We start from the raw sequence: 14,163 nt of genomic DNA on the forward strand, positions 1-14,163 counted from the left end.
GATTCCTTCCCTTGCATCCACACCCCTGTACCAGCTACATGTCAGGAGCTGCTGCCTCCTTTCACCTTGGGACACCTGAGCTGTAGCCGCTGGAGGAAGCAACCATCCCCCCCCCGCCCATATTCCCCCGCCTTTGGCCATGGTCCCACCAGGGGCTCCCCTCCCACAAAGGTTGCAGAGTGTGTGAGGGAGTCGGGGATGGGCTGCAGCCCTGGGGACTGGGAAGATCTGGAGCAACACAACCTCGCCACACAGCAGGATGAAGGAACGGGCCATTTCTATACTGGGTTGTTGAATTAAATGTCTCTCTCTGGCTCGGGGTGGGCACTTTCTGGGCTTTGCGCAGCGGGTGGGGCTGACTGGGGGGAGACGGAGCTGCTTTGAGTGCGTGGGTGGGAGCGGGTGCTAAACAGAGCCACCAGGAGGTGGGCAGCATAGAGAGAGAGAGATGGGAAAAGGGACACCGGTGGAGAGCAAGAATTGGGAAAAATCAGAAAGGGGAGATACCAATGATAGACACACTTTCAATAACTAGAATGAAAGTGTATAAATATGTTGAAAATAGCTTCCCCTCAAAACTGGCAGAACACCCCTCTAGCACACGCACCTCGCCCTTAAGGCAGGAGGGGGCAGAAAGGAGTGAGCGGCAGATGGGAGGCATTTAGGGGAGGGGGTTCGGCAAGAAGGAGGAATGCAGTGGGATGGGGAGGAAGACGTGAAGTGGGGGCGGTGCCTTGGAGAAGGGGGCGGGGCCAGGATGCGGCACCCCCTGGCAACACCAAATATCAGCACCTATGATTACAGAGTAGCAGCCGTGTTAGTCTGTATTCGCAAAAAGAAAAGGAGGACTTGTGGCACCTTAGAGACTAACAAATTTATATGAGCATAAGCTTTCGTGAGCTACAGCTCACTTCATCGGATGCATTCAAGAAAGCTTATGCTCAAATAAATTTGTTAGTCTCTTAAGGTGCCACAAGTACTCCTTCTCTTTTCACCTATGGTTAGGCGCCCTAATGCCGCTGAACTACGTCTTTTTCTAGACTTCTTTAGAACCCCCTCTAAAATGTTCAATTCCTCCTTTCTGGCTTCTTACTTTCTCCTCTCCCCACCCCGCTTGTCTCCCTCCCCACGTACACATACAAATACCCAGTAGGGGATTTATTGTACGGGGGCCGCCCCTGGCTGTCACGCTGTGTCTTTCCGAGCACAGTAATACACCGCTGCGTCTGTCAGCCGCACCCTGCGCAGGGCGAAGGTGCTGTTTTCTTTATCTTTGGAGATGTGCAAGGTTCCCTCTGGGTCGGGGCTGTGAGCGGTTCCACTGAATCCAGTCACTATAAATTCGGGTCCTCGGTTCGGAAACTGCCGGTACCAGAACATATTATCACCGCTGGCTGAGGGGTGAGAGCAGGTGAGGTTCAGTTCAGCTCCCTCCAAAGCTTCCGCTGAGACCGGCTGCTGGATTTCGGTCCTGCCCGTGGCGCCTCGCCAAGAAAACCAGAGAATTAAGTTAGTGAAAATTAAATTTCTAAGGAACTTTAGGGTAAATTTCCCCTCCCCAAACCCCATCCTTCCTGGGACAGCCATGCCTGCTTAAACATCTAGGAAGAGAGAATGAAGGGGGAAGATATAGGGGGTGTATTGGGTTAGATGGATGGATGGATGGATGGATATCGGAAACACGAAATCTTACTCAAAACAAGAACCAGCACAACCGCTGAGCCCCTGATAGTTCCCATCATCAGAAAACAATCTGGGTGTCTCTGCTCTTCTGCAGGGGTCAGCCCCTTGTCTCTCTCTTCAGCCCCGAGGACAGGCACTGTAGGGGATACAGTTGCACACCCAAGGGATAGAGACGCATGCAATGATGCTGCTGCTTTATTTTGGATGTGTCACTGCTGGTGCCAATCACCCAAAGCCCTCTCTCTGTGTCTCCGCTTGGTAAGTGCCCTGTGTCTGCCACGAGGCGGGCTCAGAGGGATGACATGGGAGCTAGACGGCACGAAAAAGCCAAACGGGTGCAATAGACCCATGGGTCATCGCGTCTACACGGAGCGCTTCTGCTTGGTCTGCGCCGCCCTCTGCCGGACAACTGTAGAAGTGTTCAACAGAACCCTCCCCACACACCCCATAACTTTCCCAAGGGAGTACGTCTCTGCAGCACACACGGATGGTTTGCAAACAGCGGGTGTTGTCAGGCAGTCCCAGTGCAGTACTAATTTACCCTGAATTCCGACTAAATCATGAGAGATTATTAAAGCAGAATGGGATTGACTAATTAATTACGCAATAATTGGGGTTTTCCCCCCATAATATTTTTGGCCCGGTGGAAGAAAAAGAGGATGTTGTAAGGTGTTGCTATATAAGATATTGTCCTTGCAGTTGGAATGAGACGGGTTTTTGGTTTGTTTGTGCCATGGTTTTACCTTTTACTGGGCTTCCGATTTCTCTCCGAAGAGGATTTTCTTAGACCTTTTCCAAAGTATCAGATCTCACCAGTTGCCTAGGTTCTTAATTAGGCGCACAGAGACCTTTGTAGATTTGGCCCTAATTGTTTTATTAATTTATTTTTTTCTTCTCTGATCACCCTTGCTTCCCACCCTCTTCCCCCCACCCCCATCCCGGAGTGAGATACTTATTGTACGGGGCAGCCCCTGGCTCTCACACTGTGTCTCTCAGAGCGCAGTAATACACCGCTGCGTCTGCCAGCCGCACTCTACGGAGGGCCAATGTGCTGGATTTTCTGTCTTCATGGATGTATAAAGCTCCCTCTGGGTCCATGGTATTAACGATTTCCTGGTATCCAGAGACTATAAACTGGGGTCCTCGATTCGGGAGCTGCCGGTACCAAACTATAGTTTCAGTGGTGATGGAACCGTGAGAGCAGGTGAGGTTCAGTTCCGCTCCCTCCAAGGCTTCCGCGGAGCCCGGCTGCCGGATCTCGGCTCTGCCCGGGGCGCCTAGGGGAGAGAACGCAGCAGAGAATTAATCTAGTGGGCATGAAACTTCTAGAGGTTTTTATGTCGTCAAACCCCATCCTTTCCCTGTGACTGCCCGGTGTGGTTAGAAGAGCTCAGAAGGGAGAACGCGCAAGGGGAGAGAGAGTGGAAAATTTGTAATCTTACTCACTTGAAACAAAAATCAGCACAAACGCTGAGCCCAGCATTGGTACCATGGTCACAGGGGAATCTCGGTGCCTCTGCTCTTCCCTAGGGATCAGCCCCTGGTCTCGCTGCCTTGCCCCTGTGGCAATGGGCGAGAGGGAAGAGTTGCCCGTTTTCTATAGCGGTGAGAACTAAATAACAGGCAAAGATGCTCCTGCCGGAGCTGGAGTTGCGAGTGTCGGGGAGGGCATAAGCACGTTTCTCTCTCTCTCTCTCTCTCTTTGAGCTGCCTTTCATCTGAGCCTCCAAAACTGCGTCTGCCAGGAGGCGGGCGCGGGCTTGGGATGGGGGCAGGGGAACTCGGTCGACTTCATGAAAAGCCAGGCGAAGTAGTAGACCCAGGTGTCATGTCTATATAGGGACCATCTTTTGCTTGTACTGCAGGGACGCCTGGCGGTGATAGAAGGGTGGAGAGATAGATCTGGGGATGGATAGATAAGAATGGCCCTACTGGGGTAGACCGAAGGTCCATTTAGCCCAGTGTCCTGTCTCCCGGCAGTGGCCAATGCCAGGTGCCCCAGAGGGAATGAACAGAACAGATAATCATCAAGTGATCCATCCCCTGTTACCCATTCCCATCTTCTGGCAAAGAGAGGCTAGGGACACCATCCAGGCTAATAGTCATTGATGGACCTATCCTCCATCCTGTCATGGTCTTGGCCATCACAACATCCTGTGGAAAAGACTGATGGATGCGCTGAGTGAAGTGCTTGCGGATGTCTTGGAAGGGTTTATTTACTTCCATGGTTTTACCCTTTCCTCTACTGTTCTTCTTAATTCCCTCTGAAAGAGACTTTCTTAGAAGTTTTCCAAAGTACCACCTCTCATCAGTCGCACGTGTAAATAATTAGGTGCACAGAGATGGTTTTGTAAATTTGGCCCTACATGTTTTATTCCTCTCTTTTCGTTCTCCCTGGTCGCCCCTCTCCCAGGCACCCCTGAAGCGTTCTCCACCTTCTGCTCACACCAGAAGGTTTATTAAAGGGGGGCAGCCCCTGGCTGTCCCACTGTGTCCCTTCGAGCACAGAAATACACCGCAGCTTCTCCCAGCCTCACACGGTGCAGGGCCAGGGTGCTGGACACTCTCTGTCGGCGGAGATGTGCAGGGCTCCCGCCGGCTCGGGGGTCTTAGTGGTTGCCTTGTACCCGCTAACTACAAACTGGGGTCCCGAGTTCGGGAGCTGCCGGTACCAGACTGTGCTGTCACTCGCCTTGGTGGCGGGGTGGGAGCCGGTGAGATTCAGCTCGGCTCCCTCGAAAGCTTCTGCGGAGCCCGGCTGCTAGATCTCGGCCACTAGGAGCGAAAACCACCAAGAGAATTGATTCAGTGGGTGTGAAACTTCCAAGGGACCCTAGGAGTAAATCGCCTTTCGCCAGCCCCCATCCAATGACTGCCCCGGGAGTTTCGAAGTGCCAGGGAGGGGGAGGGAGAGTGCAGGGGGAAGGAGAGAGAGGTGTGGCTGGATTGAGAGAAAGAAGAAGAAAAGTGTGTATGAGGAGAGATGGGGGGTGCATTTGGTGAGGTGGGGGGATGTAGGGTGGAGGAGGGAGGCGGGTTGGGGAACACAGAGATTGGGGAAAACTGTTATTTTACTCACTGATAACAATCAGCACAGTCGCTAACAGGGGGGCTGTTGCAGCCCCCCTGTGTCCGCTTTGTGTCTGTGTCGAAATGTAGAAGCCACACTCCACTGCGAAACATTAACAACGGTGCCTGCAGGGAGGGAGTTGCCCTTTTTCTCTCTCGCCAGCCCCCGAGACAGTCAGAGAGACGGGAGCTCTGACCTTTTCCTTTCAGCTACAGCCCCAAGAGACTTTGGCAGGGCGGCAGAGACCAAAGACATGCAATGATGCCTTGCCTGTGACTGCTGGCTCCTCCCTCTGTGCTTGGTAACCCGCCAGCTGTGACACAGGTTAACTCCCGCCTCCACGGTGCAAATCACCGATTTTTATCAGGCGTTCAGGCCGCTGCAGCGAAATGTCACTAATTTACTTTCAACTCCCGCCAAACAGTGGGGAGTTATTCAAACGGAATGAGATTGGGGTACTCGGCCAATAAACCAGCTCCCCCCGCAGCATAAGTGCCAAAGAAGGATGTTGCTGTCTGTCTGTCTATCTGTCTGTCTATGGGTCGATTTTTCTCTGTTCGGCACTTATATATTCCTCCACCCCAAAGTGCTAGTTTCCCTGTAGACTATGAACTTTCCCCTCATGATCTCGGTAGAGTTTGTACGTGTGTTTGTTTGACTTTATTGGTGTTACGCTAATTTTGTTTCATGCTATTCCGTATAATGTCTAAAAAAGGTGAAGCCCTGGATTGGATCAAGCCGCTGAAGCCCAGAGCTAGCTGGTGACCAGAGAGACCTGATCCAAGTTCTGTGATTGCGCCGCTTCTCCCTTCCCCTCCCAGACCCCGGTGCCCGCCTTCCCGATGCTCCGCACAGACCCTGTACCGTTTTTTCCCAGTACCCTGCTGGTCCGTGTCACTGTGCCACTTGCGGAGTCGCTCTGCTCGCTGGATGGCTTCCAGAGGTAGAAAGATTTGTCCTTTTTATCATGGATGGCATCGAACCCTTTTCTGATCCCTTCATCCGAGTCCTCCCGTCCAACATCCCTCAGGAATAGTGTGAGGGCCTGGCTGAGGAACTGCACATACCAGAGGGGATAAGGAGTGACAGAAAATTGATAGGTACAATTCAGACGCACCGGGTCCCTTTGGGAGATGGTAACGCTGCCTTCGGTTTGAGTCACTGAGTCTGCTCCATAGGTGCCTTCTGTGGGAAGAACAAAGCAGAACAGACTCACTCCGAAATGATAGAATCGGGGGTGAGACACACGTAGACAACATGCATGTAACAGACACAAACAACTTAGCAAAACACAGATTCAATAGAAACGCAGTAGATTCACTAAACAGAATACAGAGGGGTAGCCGTGTTAGTCTGTATCAGCAAAAAGAACGAGGAGTACTTGTGGCACCTTAGAGACTAATTTGTTAGTAACTCCTCATTCTTTTTGCTAAAACAGAATAGAAACCCCAAGTCTGCATTGAGAGACCTGCAAATGGAAAAGGATGCAATCAGATACAAACACAACACATACAATCAGATATAACAGAAATATAATATGTATGCTGACATATAATGGAGAGCATTGACCTGTGGAAACAGGAAAGAAAGAGAGGGTTTAAGTGCAGCCATTTTAATTTGTTAGAAATAGAGCAACTGTTATGCTAAGTCTTAGCCTAATATCACGGGACCTGTAGAAGCAGGGCTCACATCAAGCGGGTGGGAAAACAGCGGCGCAGAGTCAATGTGACCTAGCCTTGAGATAATGATGTTTTGAGAAGTGAAAGTGAGAAAATGCTGGATTAGACAGGATATAATATAAACAAAATGTAGATGTTTTCAATTAATGCATGCCACAAAAGAGTATAAATGCTTGTGTGATATTGCTTGTATTTCGAAGAAACTAAGGCAGAGATGCTCTCTGTCAGCTGTATTCTTCCCTTGCAATTGCTCGAATAAAGCTGTTTCTGATTTTGTTGCTTCCAACCTGAGAGTGAAGGCTCTTTCTTCCACAGACCCTATGGACAATACAAATATAATAGATACAATCGCATATAATATAAGCACATTAGTGATTTTTGGCATTGAAACAAATAAAATTATGAAGACAGGATAAAGATATGGTGCGATAGAATATAACAAAGCTGAAAAATGGAAAGTTACTGCCTTAGAATACACGATTATAACAGCTGAGAGGCAAGTTGGAAACATCCTTCCTTTGAATGATTCTTTGACTAAACAGAGTTAATTGCCTTATCGCACAAGATCTGATCTCTCTTCGTGCCTGGTAGCTCCAATTTGGGTAAGGAAACAATTGTGTCCCACAAAAGGTGCCTTAAAATATATGTTGTATCTCTGAGCACAAGCTGCCACGTCTCAGAACAGCATGAAACGAACTTCACAAGAATAATTCTCTCTGCTCTGTAAATCCTTCTTAATGGTACTGGCAGTCGGAAATGGAAGAGTATGAAGGGCAAATGAGCTTAGCTTGGGGTCAGGGAAGCGCAGAGAGCCCGGAATAGAAGAACGGGCTGTTACTTTTATTATTATTCATCTGGCACCACACCGACCCACGTGGCAAAATGTGTTCACAGATGGGAAATATGTGCAGCAGATATTTTTACACGTTAGCCAGCAAATCAGCCTTTCTCATGGAGATAGTGAGTATTTTTCTGATGCAAGAGGTGTTCTAAACACTCACTGTTTGTATGTCTGCCTGTGTACACTAGTCAGGTGTAGATCCCTCCACTGAACAGTACCAGTTTTTCTATATAATATGCATCTCTCACCCGCGATCATGCTCGAGTTCATGTGTTTTAAGATTCAGTGACATTGAACTGTCTGGTTGCACTTTCCTTCGAGAACAGGGCTAGGAGCAGCTTTCACCGGAGTTGCTCATGAGAGGGTTGATGTGTTCTGTCTTTCCTGATTTTTACCTTACTTGATGATTCGTGACATTCACTATCGTTGCTGAAATGGTAATACTCCAGATTAGGGCACAGATGGAAAACACCGGGAGATAAAGTATCCGAGAGAGGAACAGAAAGAGAGATGTTTCTGTTCCAAATTTGCAGACTTCCACCCCCCTATTGCTCTGCAGAGATCCTGCAAGGTTTTTGCTCAGCTCCCCTGCTCCTCCGTGTCTCTCTGTTGCTCACGGCACAGTAACAGGTTGTGGAGTCACTCAATTCTCCACACTGTGTGCAGTTCTGGTCTCCCATGTTTAAAAAGGATGAATTCAAGCTGGAGCAGGTGCAGAGAAGGGCTACTAGGATGATCCGAGGAATGGAAAACTTGTCTTATGAAAGGAGACTTAAGGAGCTTGGCTTGTTTAGCCTAACTAAAAGAAGGTTGAGGGGAGATATGATTGCTCTCTATAAATATATCAGAGGGATAAATACAGGAGAGGGAGAGGAATTATTTCAGCTCAGCACCAATGTGGACACAAGAACAAATGGGTATAAACTGGCCACCAGGAAGTTTAGACTTGAAATCAGACGAAGGTTTTTAACCATCAGAGGAGTGAAGTTTTGGAATAGCCTTCCAAGGGAAGCAGTGGGGGCAAAAGATCTATCTGGTTTTAAGATTCTACTTGATAAGTTTATGGAGAGATGGTATGATGGGATAATGGGATTTTGGTAAGTAATTGATCTTTAAATATTCAGGCTAAATAGGTCAAATCCCCTGAGATGGGATATTAGATGGATGGGATCTGAGTTACCCAGGAAAGAATTTTCCGCAGTATGTGGCTGGTGAATCTTGCCCATATGCTCAGGGTTTAGCTGATCACCGTATTTGGGGTCGGGAAGGAATTTTCCTCCAGGGCAGATTGGAGAGGTCCTGGAGGTTTTTCGCCTTTCTCTGTAGCATGGGGCATGGTTGACTTGAGGGAGGCTTCTCTGCTCCTTGAAGTCTTTAAACCATGATTTAAGGACTTCAATAGCTCAGACATGGGTGAGGTTTTTCATAGGAGTGGGTGGGTGAGATTCTGTGGCCTGCGCTGTGCAGGAGGTCGGACTAGATGATCAGAATGGTCCCTTCTGACCTTAGTATCTATGAATCTATGAATTCGCTGGATGGTTTCCACAGGTGGAAGGATTTGTGCTTTTTATCATGCGTGGCATGGAACCCTTTTCTGATCCCTTCATTCGAGTCCTCCCTGTGACAGGTTGGGTCACAGAAACCCCCTTCAGACAGCCACCTGATGTTCTGGGACTACCTCTGAATCAATTTTCCCTGGCAGCTTGGGACTTCGGTACCTTGCCTGGTTGTGCCAGACATTCTAGTCTGCTACAAACACAGACCCAGGTCTGAACCACATCCCCCAAAAGCTGCAGACTTAGCTGAAAACAGCTTAAGAAGTGCTCCTGTCTCCAACACCCAGATATCCAGTTCCCAATGGGATCCAAACCCCAAATAAATCCATTTTACTCTGTATAAAGAGTATACAAGATAAACTCATAAATTGTTAGCCCTCTATAACACTGATAGAGAGATATGCACAGCTGTTTGCTCCCCCAGGTATTAATACTTGCTCTGGGTTAATTCTTAAGTAAAAAGTGATTTTATTAAATATAGAAAGTAGGATTTAAGTGGTTCCAAGTAATAACAGACAGAACAAAGTAAATTACCAAGCAAAATAAAACAAAAACATGCAAATCTAACCCTAATGCAGTAAGAAACTAAATTCAGGTAAATCTCACCCTCAGAGATGTTCCAATAAGCTTCTGTTACAGACTAAATTCCTTCCTAGTCTGAGTCCAATAATCACTCACACCCCTGTAGTTAGTGTCCTTTGTTCCAATTTCTTTCAGGCATCTCTTTGGGGGTGGACAGGGTATCTCTTGAGCCAGCTGCAGACAAAATGGAGGCTTTTCCAGGGACTTATATAATCTCTCTCTTGTGGGTGGAAACCTCTCTCTCCCCCTGTGTAGAATCACAGCTACAAGGTGGAGTTTTGGAGTCACACGGGCAAGTCACATGTCCATGCATGACTCAGTTCTCTACAGGCCAACTCCATTGCCCACATGTTAGTTTGAACATTCCCAGGAAAGCTCAGATGTGGATTGGCCCCTTACAATGCTCATTGTTAGCCAAGTACACCCAATTACTTGCATAACCCCTTCACACTACGTTGACCAAATCTGTTCTATGTGCTTCCTCCAGCAAACACTTTAAATACAAACATAGAGCCAACGCTCATAACTTGAGATATAAAAATGATACATGCATACAAATAGGATGAACACACTCAGTAGATCATAACCTTTGCAAAGATATGTTACATGACATATGTAGCTGTCAAGGTTCCTTCCCCACTCTGAACTCTAGGGTACAGATGTGTAGACCTGCATGAAAACCTTCTAAGCTTACTTTTACCAGCTTAGGTTAAAACTTCCCCAAGGTACAAACTATTTTACCTTTTGCCCTTGGACTTATCGCTGTCACCACCGAACGTCTAACAGGGATATAATTTAGTCCATTTGGAAATGTCTTTCCCCCCCAAAAAATCCTCCCAAACATTACACCCCCTTTCCTGGGGAAGGTTTGATAAAAATCCTCACCAATTTGCATAGGTGACCACAGACCCAAGCCCCTGGATCTTAAGAACAATGAAAAAGCATTCAGTTTCTTACAAGAAGAATTTTAAGTGAAGGAAAAGTAAAAAGAATCACCTCCGTAAAATCAGGATGGTAAATACCTTACAGGGTAATTAGATTCAAAACATAGAGAATCCTTCTAGGCAACACCTTAAGTTACAAAAAGATACAAAAACAGGAATATCCATTCCATTCAGCACAACTTATTTTTCTCAGCCATTTAAAGAAATCAGAATCTAACGCATATCTAGCTAGATACTTACTAAGTTCTAAGACTCCATTCCTGTTCTGTCCCCGGCAAAAGCATCACAAAGACAGAGAGAGAGAGAGGCTTTGTTTCTCCCTCCCCACAGCTTTTGAAAGTATCTTGTCTCCTCATTGGTCATTTTGGTCAGGTGCCAGCAAGGTTATCCTAGCTTCTTAACCTTTACAGGTGAAAGGGTTTTTCCTCTGGCCAGGAGGGATTTTAAAGGTGTTTACCCTTCCCTTTATATTTATGACATGCCCCCCAAATCACAGACAGGGTGAAACACTGGCTGGGATTTCTTCCTGGAGCTCTAGGAAAAAAACAGATTTAATAAGACACATGCATCTCTAAATATACTACCAAGTATATAAAGACTAACAATATTTTCCACATCTCAAGGAGGATTTTAACCACTTGATTCTGGGAAACTTTCACGGGAGAGTGCATCAGCCACTTTGTTAGAAGCTCCTGAGATGTGTTGGATGTTGAAATCAAAATCTTGGAGAGCTAAATTCCACCGAATAAGTTTTTTGTGATTTCCCATGGCGGTATGAAGCCACTGTAGCGCAGCATGGTCAGTTTGCAGGTGGAAACACTGTCCCCAAACATATGGGCGTAGCTTTTCCAGAGCATAGACAATGGCGTAACATTCTTTTTCACTGACTGGCCAGTTGCTTTCCCTCTCAGACAGCTTCTTTCTGAGAAACACTACAGGGTGCAATTCTTGATTCGGTCCTTCCTGCATTAAAACTGCTCCCACACCACGCTCGGATGCATCTGTGGTTACTAGGAACGGTTTGTCAAAGTCTGGGGCCCTTAGTACAGGGTCAGACATGAGTGTTGCTTTAAACTGGTTAAAGGCCTTCTGACACTCTTCGGTCCACTGAACAGCATTTGACCGTTTCTTTTTGGTTAGGTCTGTCATGGGGTGGCGATTTGGCTATATTGTGGTACAAATCACCTGTAATAACCGGCCAAGCCTAAGAAGGATTGAACCTGTTTCTCTGACTTTGGGACAGGCCAATTTTGGATAGCATCCACTTTGGCCTGTAGGGGGTTGATAGTTCCTTGACCCACCTGGTGTCCAAGGTAAGTCACTCTGTTTAGGCCTATTTGATACTTCTTAGCCTTAACAGTTAGTCCTGCCTCCCTTATGTGCTCAAAGACTTTTTGTAGATGTTCCAGGTGTTCTCCCCAGGAATCCGAAAATATGGCCACATCGTCAAGGTAGGCAACTGCATATTCTCCTAATCCCACTAGGAGACCATCTACAAGTCTTTGGAAGGTGGCGGGTGCATTCCGCAGCCCAAAAGGGAGCACATTAAATTCATACAGCCCGACATGTGTGGTGAAGGCTGACCTTTCCTTGGTGGATTCATCTAGCGGTACCTGTCAGTACCCCTTGGTTAAGTCCAAGGTAGAGATGAACTGTGCCCATCCCAGTTTCTCTAATAGTTCATCTGTGCATGGCATTGGATAGTTGTCGGGGCGAGTTAAAGCATTTAGTTTATGGTAGTCCACACAAATATGTATCTCCCCATTTGGTTTGGGAACTAGAACCACTGGAGATGCCCATGCACTGCCAGAGGGGCGGATTACACCCATCTGTAGCATATCCTGGATCTCCCATTTTATAGCAGTTTTAGCTGGAGGAGACCCCCGGTAAGGTTGGACTTTAATTGGGTGAGCATTACCTGTGTCAATGGAGTGGTATGCCCGTTCAGTCAGTCCTGGGGTGGCTGAGAACATCGGCACGTAGCTAGTGCACAGCTCCTGGATCTGCTGTCGCTGCATACGCTCAAGGGTCATGGAGAGGTTCACTCTTCCATGCCACCAGCACTTTTCCCTTCATAGTAGACCCCTTCAGGCCACTCAGCATCATCTCCTTTCTGGGCTGTAAACTGACAAACCTTTAATTCTCTGGCATAAAAGGAATTTAGAGAATTAATATGGTATACCTTAGGCTTTCGGTTGGAGGTGGGGAATGCTATGAGACAATTAACAGCTCCTAGGCGCTCCTGGACCGTGAATGGCCCTACCCACAACATTTCCATTTTATGGGCCTGGAGCACCTTTAAGACCATGACCTGGTCCCCTACTTTGAAGGAACGCTTTCTGGCATGTTTATCATACCAGGCTTTTTGCTCTTTTTGAGCATCCTGAAGGTTTTCTTTAGCAAGGAATAGAGAGGTTCGGAGGGTGTTTTTTAGGCTGGTTACAAAGTCCAGAATGTTAGTTCCTGGAGAAGGTGTAAATCCCTCCTATTGTTGCTTCACCAACTGTAATGGCTCCTTAACCTCACAGTCACATACAAGTTCAAATGGTGAAAACCCTAAACTAGGATGTGGTACAGCTCTGTAGGCAAAGAGCAACTGCTGCAACACTAGGTCCCAATCATTGGAGTGCTCATTTACGAATTTACGTATCATGGCCCCCAAAGTTCCATTAAACTTCTCCACCAGGCCATTTGTTTGATGCTGGTAAGGAGTGGCAACCAAGTGAGTTACCCCATGAGCTTCCCAAAGGCTTTCTGTAGTTCCTGCCAGGAAATTAGTTCCTGCATCTGTGAGGATGTCAGAGGGCCAACCTACCCTGGCAAAAATGTCTGCTAGTGCCTGGCACACACTTTTAGCCCTGGTGTTGCTTAGAACTACTGCTTGTGGCCATCGGGTGGCAAAATCCATGAAAGTCAGTATGTACTGCTTCCCTATGGGTGTCTTTTTAGGAAAAGGACCCAGAATATCCACAGCTACTCACTGAAATAGAACTTCAATGATGGGGAGTGGCTGGAGATGGGCTTTGACCTGGTCTTGGGGTTTTCCCACTTTTTAGCACACCTCACAAGACCGGACATAGGTAGAAACATCCTTGCCCATTCCATCCCCGTGGAATGACCTCCCCAAACGGTCTTTGGTCCTGTTCATGCCAGCATGGCTAGTAGGATGATCGTGGGCTAAGCTCAAGAGCTTGACCCAGTACTTAGCTGGAACTACCAACTGTCTCTGAGGATGCCAGTCTTCCTGATGTCCACCAGAAAGAGTTTCCTTGTATAAAAGTTCTCTTTCTACAACAAACCTGGATCGATTAGAAGAGCTGAGAGGTGGTGGGTTGCTCCGTGCCGCCGTCCAAGCTCTCTGGAGGCTTTCATCTACTTCCTGTTCAACCTGGAATTGTTCCCTTGATGCTGGAGACATCAGTTCCTCATTGGATTGTGGACCTATGTTTGGTCCCTCTGGAAGTGATGTAGGGGATGGGACTGTTTCCGTTGACTGTGAACCGCTCTCTACTGGTGCACTATGTTGGGATTCAGGCTCCGGCTGAGCCTCTTGTGTAGGGTTATCGGCTGCTGCTGGTTCAGGTTCTCTGGGGCTCTCTGGTGTTGGGGTTGCAAGTACTGGATTCAGTGCTGGCAATGGGTCTGGTGCTGGTTGTTCTGCCAGTTCCGGTTCTGGGACTGGCTCTGTCTGGGTCTCTGGGACTGGATCCACTCCTGCTGTTGCAGACATTGGCCTGAGGTCTGGGTCCATCACCTCTGACCGGGTCCTGGTAGAAGTTTCTGGAACAGAGCTAGGTGTGACGGCTGG

The 14,163-nt window shown here is 47.7% G+C and overlaps 2 gene segments (V, D, J or C); both read right to left on the reverse strand.

Annotated features, from left to right (window-relative positions):
- Nucleotides 1-1,021: 1,021 nt before the first annotated feature.
- LOC122456476 lies at nt 1,022-2,598 on the reverse strand. The segment is given in 2 exon segments: nt 1,022-1,484; nt 1,694-2,598. Coding segments are annotated over 2 exon segments (348 nt in total).
- Nucleotides 2,599-2,640: 42 nt separating this feature from the next.
- On the reverse strand, nt 2,641-4,253 carry LOC122456477. The segment is given in 3 exon segments: nt 2,641-2,960; nt 3,130-3,243; nt 4,119-4,253. Coding segments are annotated over 2 exon segments (345 nt in total).
- Between the last annotated feature and the right edge of the window lie 9,910 nt (nt 4,254-14,163).

Source organism: Dermochelys coriacea, chromosome 13 (assembly GCF_009764565.3).
Source record: "Dermochelys coriacea isolate rDerCor1 chromosome 13, rDerCor1.pri.v4, whole genome shotgun sequence".
In the NCBI taxonomy this organism is placed as follows: Eukaryota; Metazoa; Chordata; order Testudines; family Dermochelyidae; genus Dermochelys; species Dermochelys coriacea.